The sequence below is a fragment of the Oncorhynchus gorbuscha genome, linkage group LG03 (genome assembly GCF_021184085.1).
Source record: "Oncorhynchus gorbuscha isolate QuinsamMale2020 ecotype Even-year linkage group LG03, OgorEven_v1.0, whole genome shotgun sequence".
Taxonomy (NCBI): domain Eukaryota; kingdom Metazoa; phylum Chordata; class Actinopteri; order Salmoniformes; family Salmonidae; genus Oncorhynchus; species Oncorhynchus gorbuscha.
The window spans coordinates 40,399,745-40,425,841 of NC_060175.1; the positions used below are offsets into that span (position 1 = coordinate 40,399,745).

At 41.3% G+C, this 26,097-nt stretch overlaps 1 protein-coding gene across 2 annotated transcripts in view; it reads left to right on the top strand.

Annotated features, from left to right (window-relative positions):
- The window catches only part of LOC124020198 (intermediate filament family orphan 2-like), a 69,251-nt gene that overhangs the window by 39,556 nt on the left and 3,598 nt on the right, over positions 1 to 26,097 (top strand). The window contains exons 2-7 of one of the 2 annotated variants that reach the window (XM_046335531.1): positions 8,897 to 8,957; positions 21,335 to 21,430; positions 23,738 to 23,908; positions 24,294 to 24,442; positions 25,073 to 25,271; positions 25,564 to 25,662. In XM_046335531.1, coding sequence (XP_046191487.1) covers positions 8,897 to 8,957; positions 21,335 to 21,430; positions 23,738 to 23,908; positions 24,294 to 24,442; positions 25,073 to 25,271; positions 25,564 to 25,662 — 775 coding nt within the window. The remainder of the gene's footprint in view (positions 1 to 8,896; positions 8,958 to 21,334; positions 21,431 to 23,737; positions 23,909 to 24,293; positions 24,443 to 25,072; positions 25,272 to 25,563; positions 25,663 to 26,097) is intronic. The other variant, XM_046335538.1, reaches the window with a different exon arrangement.

Here is a 26,097-nt window from a genome sequence, read left to right on the forward strand (position 1 = left end):
AGAAGGGCGCGGGCCAGAATCCAACCCACGCTGACGCGGTAGGCCTATATGTGCACTCTGAAAGCAGCGGCCCCAACCACTAGACCACTCCAGGCCATGAGTGAACAACATTTTGACCTGAGGATACACTTGACACTTAAATATCGTAGTTTAATGGAAACTAATATCTATCATATGTTATTAGGCTATATGAAACTACGGTTGTTGATGTGTATGGCAGCATTTCAGATATATTTTTGATTAAGTGAATGTTTCATTAGTAAGACCTGGGCCTAGCGTTTGAGCAAGCAAGAGAGAGAATTATTTTGATAGTGAGCCCTGATCTCAATGATTCAAATGCAACCGCATGGAGTGAAAGAGAACTGCTATTTCTCAGAGACTCACGAGGCTCATTTGAATTTCCTGATGCAGCAGGAACATTTTCTGTGACAAAAGAGTGATCAAGTTAAGATCTAACATCTATAAATACACTGAGTATACCAAACATCATTAGGAATACCTTTCTAATATTGAGTTGCACCCCCATCCTTTTGCCCTCAGAACAGCCTCAATTAGTTGTGTCATGGAATCTACTCGGTGTTGAAAGCTTTCCACAGGGATACTGGCCCATGTTGGCTACAATTCTTCTCACAGTTGTGTAAAGTTGGCTGGATGTCCTTTGGGTCATGGACCATTCTTGATATGCATGGCAAACGTTTAAGCGTGACAAACCCAGCAGCGTTGCAGTTCTTGACACAAACCGATGCGCCTGGCAGCTACTACCATACCCCGTTCAAAGATTCTTAATTGTTTTGCTTTGTCTATTCACTCTCTGAATGGCACACATACACAATCCATGTCTCAAGGCTTAAAAATCCCTCTTTAACCTGTCTCCTACCCTACACCGATTGAAGTGAACTTAACAAGTTACATCTGTAAGGGATCAAACTTTCACCTGGATTCACCTGGTCAGTCAATGTCTTGGAAAGAGCAGGTGTTCCTAATGTTTTGTATACTCAGTGTGTAATTTGTTTCCAAAATACTTTTTGGACCAATCACAAGTGGGTCACCACCCCTAATGCCCTAATGGACGAGCTGCCACTGGACCCCACTTTGAAAAGCTGAAACTCTCACAAACATGTACATGCGTCACGGGACTCTTCTGAAGTTGGTACCGCCGATGTGTCTGTAGCGCCCGAATGGTTGGGGCTAATATGACCCCACCATCGAAAGCTGAGACTCTCACGAACATGTGCATGTTGGCTGCCCACAAGCCTGACAAGACTAAATCTGAAGGTAACCCAGTACCGGGCTGAAAAAGTTATGGAAGTGAATAGGGTATTTCTACGTCATTATGTGGTTTTAAAAAATTATACATTCCTGAGCTTTCTAATTTATCTAATATGTAGGACAGATACTTCAAAACAAAAATATGTCACTTTCTCTTTGGAAGAGTGGGGATAGAGTGCCGTTTGAAACTGTTAAGTGCACCTCATCTGACTTTAGATGATAGTTCGGCAGCCTCTGCCACTCTTTCGGTGCAGTGCGGGTGAAGCACGCCACCGTTTCATGTAGCTTGCCAGAGAGCAGTTCTTCCACTTTCGGGAGAAATGGTAATGTATATCAATATACACTGTATGTTAATTGCATGCAAATGAAGGTTGCATAGCTACCACACCCACAACAGAAGCTCAATCATGGTCTCGAATTTGCAGGTGGATGACTTCTGTGAGAGGTCGCTGCTATGCCTGAATTCGACCCAAAAACCAATGAGGAAGTCTTCTGCAGTGTTGAAATCGGTTGTATGAAACCGATCGATATGTCAATAAAAGCTCTTAACCATGCCAGCCTGTTTTCAATTCCTATTCAGTTCAACTTCCCATAAGTTAATTGACTGAACTGTGCCTTAGACTCCAAAGGACACATTAGCTTCAATTCTTGTCCTTTTGAAGTCCACTCAACTCACAGATTAACGTTGATTAAGCAATTGGTTAAATTGGCTTTTTTACAGTGAATTATTTCTCAGAGTTAGGAAAGGTTGGCCAGAGCTTTACAGGGAAAAGGTTGACTAGTTACTTGGATCTGGCCTTACTCTGGGAATGAATGGGTTGACACAAGCAGAAATCGCCCTATCCGTTGGGCATTTTCCGTTCATCAATGCAGAGCAGTCATAATAGATCAGACCATTTCACATTCTAATACCTGAAAATTTAAAAAAGCTTATTTGCACCCTAAAAATGTAATTCTAACAACAACAAAAAACACAAAAAAACAAAGAATTGATCATCAGATGGAGGAACCATGCTTCCTACAGATGTAGGATCTTAATGTGATCAATCTTTTGTTGCTGAAAATTTTCCCTAATTAATCATTCCTAATTATTTGCCCTAATGATACATTTATCAAACCTTATAATTACTGAACTTTTTTGTAATCCTCATAAGAACTCACATTTACTGTTTCTGCATGATTATTTTCCTGCTGTAGCAAACTGGCTCAAATTAAGATCCTACATCTGCAGGTAATAGTGATAATCTCTGTGTCCTGGGGCAGAGTGATAAATAAAGGATTAAAACGGCTCGCGTGCAAATGAAACTCCCTAGGCATACCATACTGTGAGGGAGTGTACGTTGGCAGGCCCTGCCTTATAATTAAATTGTTCAGCAGGGGAAAATCATATGAGAATCTCTGGCTAGGTCTGCCCAGAACTGCATTATTTTATCCTTGTTTAGAACCATTTTCCTGCATCAGCCATTTTTTATTTAAGTAATTGCATTGATTGTTTACTCAAATCAAATAATGTATGTATACATTGTTTATGTAACCTATATTGGATATGAATATGAATCCAGAGTGTACTCTAGTTGTGTTACAGCAGCCTGACTAGATAACGGGCATCTGGTCTCACACAAACAGATGTCTAAGGAATGACACAGTCGGGCTAATAGTCTCCTGCTGTCTTTGTCCTTGTAAGGAGACTCCAGGTTGGTTCACAGACTCCAGCTAAAAGGTCAAACTCATTCAACAATCCTTTGGGAGCAGGGTTATGGCAGAAGACAGAATACCTCTCCGATGTGGAATGTTTATTTGGATGCCTTGGTTTCCAGGGACAGGTCTCATGACTGCTATCACTACACAGAACCTTTCTATAACCTAGAAGTGATGGAGCAACTTTGTCACATGACCATTTCCTCTGTTGTAATTCGTTTGAGACTCCAGTTATACCACAAATCAATTTGTATGTGTCACTCGCTTTGTAAACAACAAGTGTAGGCTAAGAGTGAAATGCTTACTTATGGGTCCTTTCCCATCAATGCACAACGTGTAAAGGAAATGGCCTAGTGCCCATCTGGGAAGTGACATACTACTGTACTTACAGTGCCTTCAGAAAGTATTCACATCCCTTTTCCACATGTTGTTGTGTCACAGCCTAAGTTTAAAATGGATTACATTTAGATTTATGTCACTGGCCTACACACAATACCGCATAATGTCAAATTGGAATTATGTTAAGACATTTTTACAAATGAATAAAAAATGAAAAGCTGGAATGTCTTGAGTCAATAAGTATTCAACCTCTTTGCTATGGGAGGCCTAAATAAGTTCAGGAATAGAAATGTGCTTAACAGGTCGCAAAATAAGTTGCATGGATTCACTCTGTTTAATAATAGTGTTTCACATGATTATTATTATTATAAAAAAAAATTTGAATATTTTATTTTTGCATTTTCCAATTAAGAGCATTCAGAACAAACGTGAAAAGATATTAGACAACGATAGGACAAAGTGACAGTAACAGTAATCATGTTCTTCATGATGCTCTCTGCGCTTTTAACGGACCTCTGAGACTATCACAGTGCAGGTGCATTTATACGGAGACTTAATTACACACAGGTGGATTATATTTATCATCATTAGTCATTTAGGTCAACATTGGATCATTCAGAGATCCTCACTGAACTTCTGGAGAGAGTTTGCTGCACTGAAAGTAAAGGGGCTGAATAATTTTGCACGCCCAATTTTTCTGTTTTTGATTTGTTAAATTTTTTTGAAATATCCAATCTATGTCGTTCCATTTCATGATGGTGTCCCACTTGTTGTTGATTCTTCACAAAAAATACAGTTTTATAACTTTATGTTTGAAACCTGAAATGTGGCAAAACGTCGCAAAGTTCAAGGGGGCCGAATACTTTCGCACGGCACTGTATATACTGTACTCGATACCATCTACTGCATATTGCCTATGCCGTTCTGTACCATCACTCATTCATATATCTTTATGTGCATATTCTTTATCCCTTTACACTTGTGTGTATAAGGTAGTTGTTGTGAATTGTTAGGTTAGATTACTTGTTGGTTATTACTGCCTTGTTGGAACTAGAAGCACAAGCATTTCGCTACACTCGCATTAACATCTGCTAACCATGTGTATGTGACAAATAAAATTTGATTTGATTTGAAATGCATTCCAGGTGACTACCTCATGAAGCTGGTTGAGATAATGCCAAAATTGTGCAAAGCTGTCATTAAAGCAAAGGGTGACTACTTTGAAGAATCTCAAATATAAAATAGATTTATATATTAAAATATATAATTTGTTCAACACTTTTTTGGTTACTATATGATTCCATATGTGTTATTTCATAGTTTGGTGTCTTCACTATTATTCTACAACATAGAAATAGTAAAAAATAAAGATAAACCGTGGAATGAGTAGGTGTGTCCAAACTTTTGACTGGTACTGTATATTAATGACAAATTGGTTTCTCGGTAGGTCCAGGTCCAAACGCCAACAAGTAAGTCCAATCAGTCCAGGTCATACACGGTAAATCCAGCCAATATATATATTGTCACTTTCTATATGCTTCACAAATCCCCCAGCCCCTTCCTCTCTCTCTTCCTAGTTTGTCTTGACCCCTTATTTGTGGGTCGGCCCCGCTTTCTGGACGTTCCTCTTGCTTCTGGGAGTTGTGGTTTTGGCGGTCGGCCATTTTGTGATCTGTAGTTCTGGTTGTGGTGGCCAGTTTGGTGAGAGGGCAGAGCCCTTTTATTAGTTCTGCCCTCACATATCTGCCATTTATCACTCGGCCCCCTTCTTTGCCACACATCTCCCCCCTAGATTCATTTACATTTACATTTAAGTCATTTAGCAGACGCTCTTATCCAGAGCGACTTACAAATTGGTGCATTCACCTAATGACATCCAGTGGAACAGTCACTTTACAATAGTGCATCTAAATCTTAAAGGGGGGGGGGGTGAGAGGGAATACTTATCCTATCCTAGGTATTCGACATCCATTGATGTCTTCCCCCTAGGTATTCGACCCCTAGGTCGGGCTACCGCAGCAAAATGGGTGTGTATACGGGATAACCCATCCACATTTCACATTTCCTTCCCTGCTCTGTGTTTTAAGTCAATGTGAAACGGTCGGAGACTCAAAAACCACTGCATCACCCGAGCGTTCTTCTCTGTAGCCCTATGCATCCAGGTGAGTGGGGCATGGTCACTGATGAGGGTGAAGTGGTGTCCTAACAGGTAGTATTTCAGTCTTTCTAGAGCCCACTTTACTGCCAGCGACTCTTTCTCAACGACTGAGTAGTTGGCCTCCCATGGTTCCAGCTTCCTGCTTAAAAACAGGATGGGGTGTTCAACCCCTTCTCCCTCTTGTGAGAGCACGGCTCCAAAGCCGACCTCTGAGGCATCCGTCTAAATTACAAACTCTCGTTTATTAGTTCTGACCTCAGATATCTGCCATTTATCACTCGGCCCCCTTCTTTGCCCCACATCTCCCCCCACACATCTCAGCCATTTTGTGATCTGTAGTTCTGGTCGGGGTGGCCATTTTAGTGAGAGGGCAGAGATCGTTTATTAGTTCTGCCCTTTATCACTCGGCCCCCTTCTTTGCCACAGTAGATGTTTGAGATTTGTTGTATTTATTTAATCCATTTTGAATTCAGGCTGTAACACAACAACATGTGGAATAAGTGGGACGAATACTCTCTGAAGGCACTGTAGATTGTAAGTGATGCGGAGCACATGCAGATGCTGTGACAGACTGGGTTCCTCTGTCTACAGAGGGTGGATGTGATGTAGTTCTGAACTCCAATGACCTTTGTGTTACTTGGGAAACATCCTGCTCTTGGACACAGTAAAGCAGCAGTGCCAGCATTTTATTTGAACCAACGCTTCAATCAAATGTGAGCTGGAGACCACCCAGCCAGGGATACTTCTCTCTAGCTAATAAGACGGTGTCGCCTACATTTAGTGGATTCCGAAAGCAACAAAGGGAGGTTGGTCAGACAGGATGTACTAGTGATGTACTTACTCTATGTTGTTTACTCTACATTCAATGGTGAATTCTGGAAAATTGCTTTTAGATCAAGAGAGGAGATCTGAAAAAAGTATTTAACTCTGTGTGGAATGATCTTTACTTGAGTATTTCTGTCTCTGGTCCTGTTGCTATAGTGAAGGCATAGCCAGACAAAATGTGCCAGCATTCATTGGTGTTTTGGTCACATCCCCCACCCCCTGTCTCGCATTGGTGGAGCAAGGCATGAGAGTTAGCTGGGGGACGGGGGAAATTACCATTATTTTGTTTGATAGCCCATAAAGTCATTTAGTCACGTTTGCTGTCTGACACTGACTTACCTCATACTGATGAATGACTTTATTGTCTATTCCTTCACTTTCCACTTTGTTTAGGGAATCATGCTGTGCCTCGGTATGTCCTCTTTTTCTATCCTTAGACAATGTAGCAGTCAGAGTCTAGTTTGGATATACTGACCAGGCCTGTGCTATAACTACCTGTTATTGTCATGTTTTGTCTTATATTGTCTTGTCATTTTGCTTTTCCTTCTGTTCGTTTTCCCCCTGCTGGTCTTTTTAGGTTAGTTCCCCTTTTTCTCTCTCCCTTCCTCTCTCTCTTCTCTCTATCGTTCCGTTCCTGCTCCCAGCTGTTCCTATTCCCCTAATCAATCATTTAGTCTTCCCACACCTGTTCCCTATCTTTTCCCCTGATTAGAGTCCCTATTTCTCCCCTTGTTTTCCGTTTCTGCCCTGTCGGATCCTTGTCTATTGTTCACCGTGCTGTGTCTGTGTATCGCCCTGTCGTGTCGTGTTTCCCTCAGATGCTGCGTGGTGAGCAGGTGTCTGAGTCTGCTACGTTCAAGTGCCTTCCCGAGGCAACCTGCAGTTCATGATCGAGTCTCCAGTCTGTTCTCGTCATTACGAGTGGAATTGTGCTTTATGATTGTATATTTACTTTACTGGATTAAAGACTCTGTTTTCGCCAAGTCGCTTTTGGGTCCTCATTCACCTGCATAACAGTTATGTCATGTGAATGTAATAGAGGGTAAAAGTGGCTTATAACTCATTGTGGCACTATTTCTATTTCTACACAAGTCTACTGGCATGCTATGGTAATCAAGAAGATATGACCTGTCAACTGAGAGAACGATTCCCTGCTAACCATAGGCTATGAGTAACGGTTGTGACTCTGAGAGAGTCAGGCAGTTCATATACTCTCACATTTATCATGGTCTCTTCTGACTATTCCTGTAAGGAGTTGGTTTATACAAACAATAACTCTGAAGATTTTCTTGAGTAACCATATTCATATTTCTCACTAGTTAAATATTTAAACATCTTTAATACATTAATCTCGTTAGAGTTCATATATACTGACATTAATTTTCAAGTTCTTGCCCAAGCTTTAGCAACAATAGATACAACACATGCTCAGTTATTACCCCTTCTGTGACTAGGATGGAAGGAATGTTTCTACCCCTTCTGTGACTAAGATGGAAGGAATGTTTCTTCCCCTTCTGTGACTATGATGGAAGGAATGATTCTTCCCCTTCTGTGACTAGGATGGAAGGAATGATTCTTCCCCTTCTGTGACTAGGATGGAAGGAATGATTCTTCCCCTTCTGTGACTAGGATGGAAGGAATGTTTCTTCCCCTTCTGTGACTAGGATGGAAGGAATGATTCTTCCCCTTCTGTGACTAGGATGGAAGGAATGATTCTTCCCCTTCTGTGACTAGGATGGAAGGAATGTTTCTTCCCCTTCTGTGACTAGGATGGAAGGAATGATACTTCCCCTTCTGTGACTAGGATGGAAGGAATGTTTCTTCCCCTTCTGTGACTAGGATGGAAGGAATGATTATTTCCCTTCTGTGACAAGGATGGAAGGAATGTTTCTTCCCCTTCTGTGACTAGGATGGAAGGAATGTTTCGTCCCCTTCTGTGACTAGGATGGAAGAATGATTCTTCCCCTTCTGTGACTAGGATGGAAGGAATGTTTTTTTCCATTGATGTTAGCCACTGAATTCCATGTAATGATGAGACCCTGGTAGATAGTTGCCTGTTTAAGCAGCTAAGACATGATATAAATTGAGACATGCTGTCAACTTCATGGAATCTCTTTTGTAAACATAAAACAGAGGTCCAATCTGGAGGAACCTCAAGCAATTTGTAGTGAAGACTTAGTGATCCTTTGTTTTTCGAGGTGATATACACACAGTATATTGTACGGAACCTCCTGTCCTTTGTTGTATTCAAAGACCCAGTGGGAAGTGTATAGGGCAGTAGTGGGAGACAGAGTTCAGGTTACAGTCAAAGTAAAGGTTAAGGCTGGGACGGGGAGACTCTGACCAGATAGTGTCTTTACTAACTGACATTCTGTTCACACTGATATACCACAAAGGGCTATATGGCATATTAAACAATACTAAGGCTCGTTGAGAGCTCCATGAGCATGGTTATTCCTAACATTTTTAGAAGCATTAGGCCAGAACCTTGACACTGTTTGACGTCTATGTTTGAACATTAGTCTTGGAGATTAGGCTATTTTCTATTTCAAATGTAAGTATAATGTAAGTGCAGGTAACTGACCCTCCATGTGTTCTGTGTTGTAGATGGGAAGAGGAGCTGAACAGACGAGAGCAGCTCGAGTCCTTGGTGGAATCCATGCAGGAGGTGAGTAGACATAAACCATCAATTCACCTTCAACATAAAATAAATGTACCTTCACCATAACATAATTCCACCTTCATCTCAAGATCCAATTGTACTTTATTCACTACCGTATAATGCCTTTCAGATGGTTATTGTCATAAAGACAAAGAAAATGGAAGTCCCACAGCTGCTGAAAAAATATACATCCTTTGAATCAGGGCAATTCCACCGTGACGGAATTGCGCTGAAACTCACTTGTGCTGAGATGTTTCACTTAAAATGTATGCCAAACAAAAAACATTGATTTCAAAGATTAACAAACCATACAACTCTATGCAAAATTACAACCTTTAACAATTTACATAGAATATTTTACAAAAACACATTTACTCGAGGAACTGTGCAGATGTAAAGTTTGGTAACCGAATTCAGATTCAACGATGTCTGCAGAAAGAATGGTGTGTCAGCTATGACATGACACATTGCCTTTGAAAAAATCTATTTTGGTTATTGAACTACGGTAAGTTAAGTGGATTTACACCCGGTAACAGAATTGTGGTAACAGAATTTCATCATGTGTCCCTGATCTGTACTACACAGAAATAGATAATTATGGAAAAACATGTCATCCTCTTCATGGTGATGTATCCTAAATAGGTACACTAAGATATAAACATGCAATATCCTCCTTTGCATATTTGGGTATTATTCTACACACTGGCAATTATTTTAATGGGCTCTGGACCGGACCAAATCTGAACCAATCATGGTGTATGTTTCACAAGTTTGGACATCAAATTACAGGAAGCACAGTAGAGCTCAGGGGCCTCATTTGTCAATGGTTTATGGACACAAAACAATACTCTAAAGCTTGCATGCTTTAGTTTTACCGCAAAGGTTGGTATTTATCAATTTTGAACTTGAAGGGAAAGTGCACATATCTCCACTCAAATCTCAAACCATGCGTGTGCACAACTTCTACAAGGTTGAGCAACTCTATTGCAAGCAAATAGACATATTGTTTGTTTGTGGGAAATAGGAGGTGTCTGATGCACATGAATTACAATAGTGGTAAGTTAATAAAAACATTAAAATGGAGGCCTAATGATAAAACACATGCATTTGCTGATGGTAAAAAGATTGCATAGCAGCATGTCGTCTAATACAGTATATTTATTTTGTTTTTATTATATAGGCCTAAATCATAATCATATTGCAGGACATGTCTCTCCTTTGCTGACATAATTGGTTTAAATTATTCTGTCTACACAACAAATGTTAATTCGCTCATTCAATAGTGAAGCATGCTCTGAAGTAAATAGACCGGTAGCCTTGACAGTAGCCTACAGTATGTGACAGTATGGGTACGCTCCAGTGTTAATGTGCGATAGGATTAGGAGTGCGAAAATCATAGCCTAGCTGTCACGTTCTGACCTTAGTTCCTTTATTATGTCTTTGTGTTAGTTTGGTCAGGGCGTGAGTTGGGATGGGTTGTCTATGTTCTTTTTTCTGTGTAGTAGTTATGTGTTTGGCCTGGTATGGTTCTCAATCAGAGGCAGGTGTCGTTCGTTGTCTCTGATTGAGAATCATACTTAGGTACTCTGTTTTCCCCATTTTAGTGGTGGGTGCTTGTTTTCTGTCTCTGTGTCTTCACCAGACAGAACTGTTTCGTTTTAGTTCGTTTTCCTTGTTATTTTGTTTTTTGTGTTCAGTGTTAATAAATCTCAACATGGACACGTACCACGCTGCATATTGGTCCGATCCTTCATACTCCTCGTCAGAGGAAGACGAATCCCGTTATATTAGCCTATCTAATTTGAGCCTACACTAAGGCAGGAGATAGAAACACAATCATTTTTTGATAAACAAAATATTGAACAACAATTAGTATTTTACATAGAAGTGTGGGCTGCAGCATTTACTTTAAAATTGTTAGAGAGGACAATCAATCTTGCAGAATGCATGGACAGTGTTTGGCATTCACTAGGCTGCATGCATCTACAGAAATGTGATCAAATTTGTCATTGCACTTTCTTTCAAGAACTATCATGGCACAGTTCCAACATCTCCAAATTATACACAAATTAGGTCATTTTTGTAACCATAAAAGGTGAATGGAGGGCATTTTCTAGGTGGGGTTGTAGTGGTCATTCACGACCGCATAAATATAATATAAGGAGACTGTGTGAATCAAATATAATATAATATAGCTCTGATATATCAAAGAAATCATGCCGTTTGATGAATCCAAATCATTTGTGAGGCAATGCAAATCCTAGAATCTCCATTTACGGCAGAATTTAGTAAGACATTTACACATGGTTGATAAATGAGGCCCCAGTAAAGTAGAGTACAGCACAAAATAGTAGAGTAGTGTCAGTGTTTCCCCGATAACTCATTGCCGCCACTCCCAAAAATGTTATATATACAGTACCAGTCAAAAGTTTGGACACACCTACTCATTCCACGGTTTTTCTTTATTTTTACTCATTTCTATATTGTAGAATAATAGTGAAGACATCAAAACTATGAAATAACACATACAGTTGAAGCCGGAAGTTTACATACACCTTAGCCAAATACATTTAAACTCAGTTTAACAATTCCTGACATTTAATCCAAGTAAAAATTCCCTGTTTTAGGTCATTTAGGATCACCACTTTATTTTAAGAATGTGAACTGTCAGAATAATAGTAGAGAGAATGATTTATTTCAGCTTTTATTTCTTTCATCACATTCAGAAGATTACATACACTCAAATAGTACTTGGTAGCATTGCCTTTAAATTGTTAAACTTGGGTCAAATGTTTCAGTTAGCCTTCTACTAGCTTCACCCCTAAATTGGGTGAATTTTGGCCCATTCCTCCTGACAGAGCTGGTGTTTGTTGGCCTCCTTGCTCGCACACTTTTTCAGTTCTGCCCACAAATTATCTATGGGATTGAGCTCATTGCTTTATGATGGCCACTCCAATACCTTGACTTTGTTGTCCTTAAGTCATTTTGCCATAACCTTGGAAGTATGCTTGGGGTCATTGTCTATTTAGAAGACCCATTTGCGACCAAGCTTTAACTTCCTGACTTATGTCTTGAGATGTTGCTTCAATATATCCACATAATTTCCCTTCCTCATGACGCCATCTATTTGGTGAAGTGCACCAGTCCCTCCTCCAGCAAAGCACCCCCACAACATGATGCTGCCACCCCCGTGCTTCAAGGTTGGGATGGTGTTGGCTTGCAAGCCTCCCCCTTTTTCCTCCAAAAGTAATGATGGTCACAATGGCCAAACAGTTATATTTTTGTTTAATCAGACCAGAGGACATTTCTCCAAAAAGTATGATCTTTATCCCCATGTGCAGTTGCAAACCATAGTCTGGCTTTTTTATGGTGGTTTTGGACCAGTGGCTTCTTCCTTGCTGAGCGGCCTTTCAGGTTATATCGATATAGGACTCGTTTTACTGTTGATATAGATACCTTTGTACTTGTTTCCTCCAGCATCTTCACAAGGTCCTTTGCTGTTGTTCTGGGATTGATTTGCACTTCTCGCACCAAAGTACGTTCATCTCTAGGAGACAGAATGCGTCTTCTTCCTGAGCGGCATACGGCTGCGTGGTCCCATGGTGTTTATACTTGCGTACTATTGTTTGTACAGATGAACGTGGCATCTTCAGGTGTTTAGAAATTGCTCCCAAGGATGAACCAGACTTGTGGAGGTCTACAATTATTTCTCTGAGGTCTTGGCTGATTATTTTGATGTTCCCATGATGTCAAGCAAAAAGGCACTGAGTTTGAAGGTAGACATTGAAATACATCCACAGGTACACCTCCAAATGATTCAAATTATGTCAATTAGCCTATCAGAAGCTTCTAAAGCCAGGACATAATTTTCTGGAATTTTCCAAGCTGTTTAAAGGCACAGTCAAGTTAGTGTATGTAAACTTCTGACCCACTGGGTTTGTGCTACAGTGAATTATAAGTAAAATAATCTGTCGGTAAACAATTGTCCTCATGAGAGACCGTTTCATCATAGCGCTTGATGGTTTTTGTGACTGCACTTGAAACTTTCAAAGTTCTTGAAATTTTACATATTGACTGACCTTCATGTCTTAAACTAATGTTGAACTGTCGTTTCTCTTTGCTTATTTGAACTGTTCTTGCCATAATATGGATTTGGTATTTTACCAAATAGGGCTATCTTCTGCATATCACCATACCTTGTCACAACACAAATGATTGACTCAAATGCATTAAGAAGGAAAGAAATTACATGTCATTTTTAACAAGGCACACCTGTTAATTGAAATGCATTCCAGGAGGCTACCTCATGAAGCTGGTTGAGAGAATGCCAAGAGTGTGCAAAGTTGTCATCAAATCAAAGGGTGGCTACTCAAATATAACCCTTTTTTGGTTACTACATGATTCCATATGTGTTCTTTCATAGTTTTGATGTCTTCACTATTATTGTTTAAAAAAAACGTGGAATGAGTAGGTGTGCCAAACTTGTGATTGGTACTGTATATAAAGTGAGGGAAAAAGGTATTTGATCCCCTGCTGATTTTGTATATTTGCCCACTGACAAAGAAATGATCAGTCTAGAATTTTAACGGTAGGTTTATTTGAACAGAATAACAAAAAAACACAAGTCAAAAATATTATAAATTTATTTGCATTTTAATGAGGGAAATAAGTATTTGACCCCCTGGTCGAAACATGACTTAGTACTTGGTGGCAAAACCCTTGTTGGCAATCACAGAGGTCAGACGTTTCTTGTTGTTGGCCACCAGGTTTGCACACATCTCAGGAGGGAATTTGTCCCACTCCTCTTTGCAGATCTTCTCCAAGTCATTCAGGTTTTGAGGCTGACGTTTGGCAACTCGAACCTTCAGCTCCCTCCACAGATGGGATTCTATGGGATTAAGGTCTTGGAGACTGGCTAGGCCACTCCAGGACCTTAATGTGCTTCTTCTTGAGCCACTCTTTGTTGCCTTGGCCGTGTGTTTTGGGTCATTGACATGCTGGAATAACAATCCACAACCCATTTTCAATGCCCTGGCTGAGGGAAGGAGGTTCTCACCCAAGATTTGACAGTACATGGCCCCGTCCATCATCCCTTTGATGCGGTGAAGTTGTCCTGTCCCCTTAGCAGAAAAACACCCCCAAAGCATAATGTTTCCACCTCCATGTTTGACGGTGGGGATGGTGTTCTTGGGGTCATAGGCAGCATTTCTCCTCCTCCAAACATAGCGAGTTGAGTTGATGCCAAAGAGCTCCATTTTGGTCTCATCTGACCACAACACTTTCACCCAATTTTCCTCTGAATCATTCAGATGTTCATTTGCAAACTTCAGACGGGCATGTATATGTGCTTTCTTGAATAGGGGACCTTGCGGGTGCTGCAGGATTTCAGTCCTTCACGGCGTAGTGTGTTACCAATTGTTTTCTTGGTGACTATGGTCCGAGCTGCCTTGAGATCATTTACAAGATCCTCCCGTGTAGTTCTGGACTGATTACTCACCGTTCTCATGATCATTGCAACTCCACGAGGTGAGATCTTGCATGGAGCCCCAGGCAGAGGGAGATTGACAGTTATTTTGTGTTTCTTCCATTTGCGAATAATCACACCAACTGTTGTCACCTTCTCACCAAGCTGCTTGGCGATGGTCTTGTAGCCCATTCCAACCTTGTGTAGGTCTAAAATCTTGTCCCTGACATCCTTGGAGAGCTCTTTGGTCTTGGCAATATGAGATGGAACGGAGTTCCATGCAATAATGGCTCTATATAATACCGTACTCTTTCTTGAATTTGTTCTGGATTTAATGACTGTGAAAAGACCCCTGGTGGCATGTCTGGTGGGGTAAGTGTGTGTGTCAGAGCTGTGTGTAAGTTGACTATGCAAACAATTTGGGATTTTCAACACATTAATGTTTCTTGTGAAAAGAAGAAGTGATGCAGTCAGTCTCTCTTCAACTCTTAGCCAAGAGAGACTGACATGCATACTATTTTTATCATCCCTCTGATTGCAATGAAGAGCAAGACGTGCTGCTCTGTTTTGGGCCAGCTGCAGCTTAACTAGGTCTTTCCTTGCAGCACTGGACCACACGACTGGACAATAATCAAGATTAGACTTAACTATAGCCTGCAGAATTTTCTTTTTTGGAGTGTGGAGTCAAAAAGCAGAGCATCTCTTTATTACGGACAGACCTCTCCCCATCTTTACAACCATTGAATCAATATGTTTTGACCTTGACAGTTTGCAATGTAAGGTAACGCCAAATAATTTAGTCTCCTCAACTTGTTCAACAGCCACACCATACATTACCAGATTCAGATGAGGTCTAGAACTTAGGGAATGATTTATACCAAATACAATGTTCTTAGTTTTAGAGATGTTTAGGACCAGTTTATTACTGGCCACTCATTCTAAAACAGACTGTGACTCTTTGTTAACTGTTTCAGTGACTTCATTAGCTGTGGTTGCTGATGTGCATACAGTATGGTTGAAACATCAGCATACATAGACACATGCTTTGTTAATGCCAGTAACAGGTCATTGGTAAAAATAGAAAAGAGTAGAGGGCCTAGAGAGCTGCCCTGTGGCACACCACACATTACATGTTTGACATTGGAGAAGCTTCCATTAAAGAAAATCCTATGAGTTATATTAAATACACAGCTCTATGGCAGAGGTTGTAAAGCCATAACACATACACTACCGGTCAAAAGTTTTTTGTGTGTCACGGTCGTCCTCCTCTTCATCTGAAGAGGAGAGGCGAGAAGGATCGGAGGACCAAAAGGCAGCGTGATATGTGTTCATGTTGAATGTTTAATTAAAGAAAGAACTGAACACTGAAACACTATACAAAAACAGTAAACAAAATAACAACCGTGAAGCTAATGCGAGCTGCGCTGAAACAAGCCATCAACATAGACAATCACCCACAAACAAACAGTGCAACCCAGGCTACCTAAGTATGATTCTCAATCAGAGACAACTAATGACACCTGCCTCTGATTGAGAACCATACTAGGCCGAAACATAGAAATACCCAAATCATAGAAAAACAAACATAGACTGCCCACCCAACTCACGCCCTGACCATACTAAATAAATACAAAACAAAGGAAATAAAGGTCAGAACGTGACAATGTGATTAATTAGGCCCAGCTGTTGGAACTTTGACTTTCCTGGATATAGCCACTATATTGTGATCACTGCATCCAATGGGTACGGATACAGGTTTAGAATAAAGTTCTACAGTATTAGTAAAAATGTGATCGATACATGTGGATGATCTTGTTTCTGTAGTGTTTGTAAACACCCTGGTAGGTTGGTTAACTTCTTGCGTCGAGCAATCCCGTATCCGGGAGCGTAATCATAGCCTCAAGCTCATTAGCATAAAGCAACGTTAACTACTCATGAAAACCGCAAATGAAATGAAATAAATATATTGGCTCACAAGCTTAGCCTTTTGTTAACACCACTGTCATCTCAGATTTTCAAAATATACTTTTCAACCATAGCTACACAAACATTTGTGTAAGAGTATTGATAGCTAGCATAGCATTACGCCTAGCATTCAGCAGGCAACATTTTCACAAAAACAAGAAAAGCATTCAAATAAAAATAATTGATCTTTGAAGAACTTCGGATGTTTTCAATGAGGAGTCTCTCAGTTAGCCTGTTGACGGGTTAGGGTTCCCATTTGGGAACGAACCCTCCCACGTTCAGCTGGAACGTGGCGCATGGAACGCAAAAATATTCTTAGAAATATTTAACCTCCACACATTAACAAGTCCAATAGCTCAAATGAAAGATAAATATATTGTTCATCTACCCAGCAAGTCAGATTTCTAAAATATTTTATGGCGAAAACATAGCACATATTTATGTCAAACCACCACCAAAGACACAGCTCATTTGAATAGCCATTTTGAACAAAATATGCAATCAACCAACGCAGGATTAAAAGAAAAATAATTCACTAACGTTTTGAAAATCTTCATCAGATGACAGTAATAGGGACATGTTACACAGTACATTTATGTTTTTTTCAATAATATGCTATTTATATCCATAAATCTCTGTTTACAATGACGCAATGTTCAAAAAATGCTACTCAAATGTCCGGAGAAATGACGATAGCTCTGGCAGATAACGTCAGATAATAAGCAATACACATCATAAACTTTAACTAAATATACATGTTCTACATATATATAGAAAGATACACTTCTTCTTAATGCAACCGCTGTGTTACATTTATTTTTAACGTTACAGAATTCGTTCACTAGGCTATAATATGAGACGGCGCTCAGAAATTAGCATTATGTCTCCTCTATCTTGGAGTCCACAGAAACCCAAATTTACCACATAAATGTTCACTTACCTTTGATGTTCTTCCATCAGAAGACCTGGAAGGAGTCATACTTACCAAAAACAGCGTTTGGTTTTGAAGTCTGTGTCTTTAGGTTATCACGCGACAAATTCCGGTTGAAATGCAGCCAAAATTCTAGTGGATGCGCACCAAAACTTCAAAATGACATATTATATGTCAACTAAACTGGTCAAACTAAGTGCAGAATCAAGCTTTAGCATGTAATAAACGTGGAAAACAATCCTTAGCACGAACAGAAACACCGGCATCGTTTGGTCAATCCTGGAAGAAAGAGAGCTCTGGAGCCGACGCGCGCATGAAAGTACATGTATTTTCGCGTGACTGGAAGGTTTCAGCCCGCCAAAAGTCACGTGGGCACGGGATTCTCACAATGACAAGCCCCATTGAAAGCAGACATCGCAATGAAGACATAGAAACTGTTCCCCGGTCTGTAGCTGCTTGGGAAGGGTGGGGGCGATGACCTCAAAGTTGGGCCAACTTTTCTGATGACAAGAGAGAGTTTGGGAGAATGGCTGCCCTGAGAGTTCTGCTTTACATACAGACATAATTTAAACGGTTTTCTATTCAATAATAATTATTATATGCATATATTAGCAATTATGGACAGATTTCATTTCTGTTTACTATGGGCACGCAATTCCTCCAAAGGGGGCAGTAGTCAGCCATATAGCAAATGTTCAGTTTTTCCAAAAAGATTATTTGTGTAGGAGAAATCGCTCCGTTTTGTTCATCATGTTTGGCTAAGAAAACCCCCCGGAAATTCAGTCATTACAACGCCAAACTTTTTTCCAAATTAACTCCATAATATCGACAGAAACATGGCAAACGTTGTTTAGAATCAATCCTCAAGGTGTTTTTCACATATCTATTCGATGATAAGTCATTCGTGGCAGTTGGGTTTCTCCTCTGAAGCAAATGGAAAAATGCACGCAGCTGGAGATTACGCAATAATTGCAGCGGAGGACACCAAGCGAGCACCTGGTAAATGTAGTCTCTTATGGTCAATCTTCCAATGATATGCCTACAAATACGTCACAATGCTGCAGACACCTTGGGGAAACGACAGAAAGTGTAGGCTCATTCCTTGCGCATTCACAGCCATATAAGGAGACATTGGAACACAGCGCCTTCAAAATCTGGGGCATTTCCTGTTTGAAATTTCATCTTGGTTTCGCCTGTAGCATCAGTTCTGTGGCACTCACAGATAATATCTTTGCAGTTTTGGAAACGTCAGAGTGTTTTCTTTGCAAAGCTGTCAATTATATGCATAGTCAAGCATCTTTTCGTGACAAAATATCTTGTTTAAAACGGGAACGTTTTTTTATCCAAAAATTAAAAGAGCGCCCCCTATATCGAAGAAGTTAATAAACTGATCCAGATTACAGGCACTGGTTACAGTGAGACGCTTCCTCTTGAGTAGACAGATTGATGAAAACCAGCCAATATTCAGGTCCCCAAGAAAGTAGACCTCTCTGTTTACATCACATACACTATCAAGCATTTCACACATATTATTTAGATACTGACTGTTCTCACTTGGTGGCTTATAACAACACCCCAAAAGAAAAGGCTTTAAATGTGCCAAGTGAACCTGCAACAACAACACTTCAATAACACTCCAGGTCTCGTGGAGATTCTAAAATTTCGTCCACAAGTATGTTGTTCCGCCTTGATTGTCCCTCCAGAAAGTCTGATTTATCCGTTGTTGTTATTATGGATTCACACACAGAACTGATGTCCTCTCTCAATGACTTATAGATTGCTGTCATATTGCCGTTCTCCTGTTTCAACTCATCGAGCTGACCCTGGGAGAACTGCAAACTGTTCTTCAGGTGCTGGACCTCTCTGGTCAAGTCACCATTATTTTATTAGTTGAATTCACCAGTATTTGGACAAAGCACTTGAAGCTATTTTCTTATTGTTGCAGCAACTGCTTGTACAACTAGTTTTGTTCATTTAAAAGATCCTATACGTGTGATAGAGAGACACCACTTGCACTGTCCTCAACGGTACTTTGGTCTCTGCCGGTTTTGGTCTTTGTCATGGTAGCTAGCGACATAGGTTATGCTGTTATTCCTCACAGTTCCAGACAGGGCAGGTCACGGGGAAGATTGAAAACAATAAACAGCAGGGTTCTAGACAGCCACAAACCTGGGACAATCCGCAGTCCCAGCCACAATGGCTAACTGCGTCACGGGCTGCCTTCAAGCCTTCAAGAAAACCCAGCTGGCTTGATAATGCCAAAAGGCTCCTCAGATCCATCCTTGTTTGACAGGATCACTGGACAGAGACCAGCAGTCCCAACAACTGATGCCAACTGCGTCACGGGATCAAACAAAAAAGTTAGCTAGCTACTTCCCATACACTTTCAAAACAACAAACTTTTCAAAACAACAAATCCGAGCTCTTCCTCCTTCCGCGTTCAAAGGGAAGTGACGCATTACAACCTCACAAGGTAGGGGTGGTGTATCAATTCATCAGTAGAGTTCAGTACAGTACAATAGAGTGCAGTAGATTACAGTAGGATATAGTAAAGTACAGTAAAGTAGAGTAGACTATAGTTCGTAAAAGTTCAGTACAGTAGAGTTCAGTAAAGTACAATACAGTAGAGTACAGTAAAGTACAGTATAGTTCAGTATAGAGTGGCCAGACGGAAACCACTCCTCAGTAAAAGACACATGACAGCCTGCCTTTTGGAGTTTTGCCAAAAGGCAAAGATTCTCTGGTCTGATGAAACCAAGATTGAACTCTTTGGCCTGAATGCCAAGCGTCACGTCACGTCTGGAGGAAACCTGGCACCAACCCTACAGTGAAGCATGGTGGTGGCAAAATCTAGTCCATTTTAGAATAACGCTGTAATGTAACAAAATGTGGAAAAAGTCAAGGGGTCTGAATACTTTCCGAGTGCACTATATTTCTAATAAGGGGTCTTTGCTTATTCAACATTTTTAGGATGGAAAATTTGTGCGTAAAAAAATAAATATGCCTTAATATCAAAAATAATATAGACTCTTATCTTTCATTTGACACCCGATTTGATATGAACTTCACATGTTGGTGGTCATGGTTCCTTTTACGTGGAAATTGCCATTACTTATTTTGTACATGCCCCATCCTTCATTTCTTATGGTCTGTTCATATCCATAATTTCTTGAGCGGGTGTGTGTCAACAGAATTTTGCCCGAGATCAGGTAGTAGGGCTGGGAATGTCTAGGGACTTCACGATACGATATTATGTGATTCTTATGATTTTCACTATTCTATATGTATTGCGATTTGATACTGTGATACTGTCTAAATTAATATCTTGATATGTAACTGTATAGATTTTTCCCCCATCACTATCTGGTAGATGTATGTCAGAAAACCTACATAGACCCTGGTGACCTGGATGGCCCCCATAGCAAACCTGGAAATCCGTGTCTCACCACTATGCCCCGTGCCTCATCGTTACACCAGTTTGCAGTATCATGGCCCAAGGCAGGCACCATGCTTCCTATGCAACACCAAAAGCCTCAGCAGGTGCTCATACAGTAGCAATCGCCCCTCTCTCTGCACCACCGTCAACAGACAAATCGATCAATGGTAGCGTATGTGTTTGTGTTGGATTATGGGTCAGCAGAACGCTGGAAGAGAGCAGACTTCCCTGGGGTGCTCTAACCTCGCTGAGGTGACACAGGTAGATATTGTTTAGCATGAAAGTGAAACAGGAGGTCTGCATTATAATAGTCATTTGACAAATAATATCAGTTGATTATGTAATGCGATTTACTCTGTATGTGGTCCCCCTGGGCATCTACTGTAATGTCCATAATCCATCTTTACTACTTATCACACTGCATACTAGTACAAATATAGATTGGGGCCATATTCAATAACATGCTTTCTCTAATATGGTAAATAAGAAAGTGTGTTGGTATTTTGCTGCATGTCTTTGAGTGTATGTGGTTGGGGCATGTGTTTGAATTGTGCATATCTGTGCATGTGTGTGTGGTGTGTGTTCAGAGTGCCCAGGAGTCAGAGAAGATCCAGGATGAACTGAATGAGAAGGTGGAGAGGCTGAAGGCTGAGCTGGTGGTCTTTAAGAGCCTTATGAGCAATGTGAGTAGTATATACACCCTCACACTCCACAGCACACTCACTCTTTCCATGACATAGACTAACCAAGTGAGTCTAGGTGAAAGCTTGATCCCTTGTTGATGTCACTTAAAATCCACTTCAATCAGTATAGATGTAGAGAATAATAATGGCACTGAAGGAGATGGCTGTCGTTTTACAATCCCGTAACCAATTGTGCTATTGTGTATGTTTTTCGCGTTATTTGATACTTATTTTGCACATAATGTTTCTACCACCGTGTCTTATGACCGGAAAAGAGCTTCTTGATATCAGGACAGCATTTTACTCACCCCATACTGGAGGAATTCTTCTTCTTCAACGAGTTGGACGGGAAGGATTTACTCCAGACACCCAACAAGGCCATCATCCTCGTCACTCGCAGGAGGAAAAGACAGAGACATTGTGGATCCGTGAGGGTAATCTACCTTTAGCATCGGTCCAATTAGCCAACTTACAATCAATCGGTAATAAAATAGACAAACTACGAGCACATTATGTTTCACCGAGTCGTAGCTGAACGATGACATGATTAACATACAGCTGGCGGGTTTTAAGCTTTTTCGGCAGGATAGAACAGCGGCCTCTGGTAAGACAAGTGGCGGCGGCCTATGCATATTTGTAAACAACAGCTGGTGCACAAAATCTAAGGTAGGCTCAAGGTTTTGCTCACCTGAGGTAGAGTATCTCATGATAAGCTGTAGACCACACTATCAACCTAGAGAGTTTTCATCTGTATTTTTTGTAGCTGTCAACATACCACCACAGACCGATGCCGGCACTAAAACCGCATTCAAAGAGCTGTACAGTATACGGCCATAAGCAAACAGGAAAATGCTCATTCAGAGGCTGCGCTCCTAGTGGCCGGGGACTTTAATGCAGGGAAACTAAAATCAGTTTTACCTCATTTCTATCAGCATGTTAAATGTGCAACCAGAAGGAAAAAAACTCTAGACCACCTTTACTCCACACACAGAGACACGTACAAAGCTCTCCCTCGCCCTCCATTTGGAAATATGACCATAATTCTATCCTCCAGATTCCTGCTTACAAGCAAAATCTAAAGCAGGAAGCAGCAGTGACTCGGTCAATAAGAAAGTGGTCAGATGAAGCAGATGCTAAGCTACAGGACTGTTTTGCTAGCACAGACCGGAATATGTTCCAGTATTCTTCCGATGGCATTGAGGAGTACACCACATCAGTCACTGGCTTCATCAATAAGTGCATCGATGACTTCATCCCCACATATCCCAACCAGAAGCCATGGATTACAGGCAACATTCGCACTGAGCTAAAGGGTAGAGCTGCCGCTTTCAAGGAGCGGGACTCTAACCCGGAAGCTTATAATAAATCCTTCTATGCGCTCTGACGAACCATCAAACAGGCAAAGCGTCAATACAGGACTAAGATTGAACCATGCTGCTCCGGCGCTCGTCGAATGTGGCAGGGCTTGCAAACTATTACAGACTACAAAAGGAAGCACAGCCACAAGCTGCCCAGTGACACAAACCTATCAGATGAGCTAAATTACTTCTATGCTCGCTTCGAAGCAAGTAACACTGAAACATGCATGAGAGCACCAGCTGTTCCAGATGACTGTGATCGCGCTCTCCGTAGCCGATGTGAGTAAGACCTTTAAACAGGTCTACATTCAGCAGTGATCAAATTCATTTTGGAGTTTCCTTTGGACCTTCACGGAAATGTTGCATGATGTGTTATTGACCCAGACTGACTGGATGTGGGTTTCTGCCGGGTCTGCAATTAACAAGTGTATTCAATTGACTTTAATACTGCTGCATATGCTGGGCTGGCTCTAGCCTTTTGGGGGCCCTAAGTGAGATTTGGTTGGGGGGCACACAATTCTCCAGATTTTGCCATGGGACGAAGAGACAAAGCTACATCATAAGCAATTTTATAACAAATGTCATGCAATTCTACAAATTTTGCCACAGGATAAAGTTTTGCAGTTTTATAACACATCTCATACAGTTCTACTCATTTTGCGGTGGGGCAGAGAGAAATTTCAGCAGTTTTAAAGCTAATTTCCTGCAATTCTACACATTTTGCCATGACTTATGCCATGTTAATGATATCTGAGTGAGAGTGACTAACAAAATCAATTGGGACCTCCAGGAGGTCAGGGCCCGTGGGCATGTGACTTATGTTATTCTTATCTTGTCATGTAGCTTTAAAAAGCGTTTAGAGATTTGTTGAGTATAGTAAGGAGAGGTTTTGGTGGGGTGATTCTCTGCTTCACAGCCAGCAACACCGACCCCTCTCCTTCCTCTCCAGAAAATGTCCGACATGGACACTAAGATCCAGGAGAAAGCCACGCTGGTGGACATGGACATCTGCCGGCGCATTGACATCACCACCAAACTGTGTGACGTGGCTCAGCAGTGCAACTCAGAGGACATGTCAACGATGTTCAACGTGAGCCCGGCCAGGTCGCTCCCAGAGAGGGTGTGTATCTATCTGTATGTTAGGCCTCAGTCTGGAACAGCTAACTACCGGTATACTGCTGCTACACTCTCTTCTACATAGGCAGACACACACCACTAACACAATACTCATTGACCCCTCCTCCATACACACACAAACACAGTCATTGCTCAGTAGTGAACTGCTGATGCTGTGACTCTCTGCACTGCACACAAGGTTATCACATTGTGCAGACAGTGCTGGCTACAGCCCAACTATGAATCCAGACAGAAACAGACCAGAGGCTTTTTAGGTGGTGCATTGTACTGCTTAAATTACTAATGTCGGATTAGACAAACTGCCTCAAATTCTGCATTGATGCCGCCAGTAAGTAATCTGCGTGTGTGTGCGCGTGTGTGTGTTCCAGGGTGCCATGGCGTGCTGCAGGAAGAAGGAGTGCAAGCCTATGTCTGACGAGGACAGCTCTGAGATGGATGCAGACCCCAGCACAAGTACCTCAGAGGAGGAGGTCCCGCTCAACGTTACTGACGAAATGAAACGCATGCTCAACCAGCTGTGAGTCAGCACACACACACACACACACACACACACACACACACACACACACACACACACACACACACACACACACACACACACACACACACACACACACACACACACACACACACACACACACACACACACACACACACACACACACACACACACACACACACGGTGCATTGTGTTGTACTTTGCTGTACTTTGCTCCCATCTAGTGTTAATTCAGAGTCCTGCATTAATTATTTTTTCAGTAGTTATTTTCATGTGCTACAATTAGAGACACCAAATGATAGATGAGAACATTATATCAAAGAGTATGTATTCATTGTGTATATGAATTCCTCAGTGTAATATTGGATATTGGTTATAAGTCTAATTTGTATTATACTACATCTGTCACTGTCTCGAGCATGTCGTCTGTATTCCTGCATGCCTTCTCTAGGTATCTTTCTTCCTCCTCTGTGTTTGGACCTCTTGTAAGGTGGTGCCTGTTGTGTTTGTCCTCTCTTCCTTCCTCTCTCTCTCGCTCTTCCTTCCTCTCTCTCTCGCTCTTCCTTTCTCGCTCTTCCTTCCTCTCTCTCTCGCTCTTCCTTCCTCTCTCTCGCTCTTCCTTCCTCTCGCTGTCTCTGTCCCCCATAGAAATTGTTCAGATGATAATTTTGTTGCCAGGAGGGAGACATTTGACATTGATGATGACTGTGACAGCCTGACGTGGGAAGAGAATGACGAGACCCTGTTGCTATGGGAGGACTTCAACAACTACAACATACAACCCGGTGCCATCACCGCGGCAAACTGCACAGTCACCAGCGCAGCCAACAGCAACACAGAGGAGCCTGTGAGTCGGAATAGACACCATACAGTAAATGTCAAGGATACATATGTAGAGGATAATGAATAAACATTTCAATTACCACTACCTACTGATAAACTAATGGACAAGGGTACAGGAGGGAATTGAGGAGTTGTTCACCTCCCAAACTTCCCATCCATTCATATTCAGCAAAGTGAAATGTTTGCGGTAAAATAACTTGTTTTCATTTTGAAATCCTGCCCATTGTTCTGCTCTCAGTTGAGAAATGCAACATCCTAACAGAATGTATTAGCTAATCTTCTTTGCTTCCTCACAGGTCTCTCAGGATGGAAGCCTGGGCAGCCTCATAGATGAGACAGAATCACTATTCAAGACCAGAGAGCAGGAGTACCAGGAGACCATTGGCGCGATTGAGGTGAACAGGCAGTGTCTGTGGGTGTGTGCATGCGTTCCTGCCTGCCTACGAGCCTGTGTGTGTATATGTGTGTATGAGAGAGACAATGTGACAGAAAGAGAGGTAGGGGCCTACAGGAACAAAAATATAGGGAGATTGAAATCCCCTGAGATTTATCTACCTCTTAGAGATTGTCCCTGGGAATTTTTTCCTCTCATTGTATCTAATAGAAACACCTGTCAAGTGAAAGTACAGAGGAGGGCGGCTGCCTTTAATTTGTTGGTTCTTTTGTCCCTCTCTTTGTTTGGTTTTGATTTGTGACTCGGTTGACGATTCGGCCAGAGTGATTCAGTTCCTGGCAGGGCTGGCACCTGTCCCTGATCAACATCACTGATGTCTCTCTCTCTTCTCTTCCTTACTTTTTTTCCTCTGGCTCCCTTTGACCTCTCCCCTCCT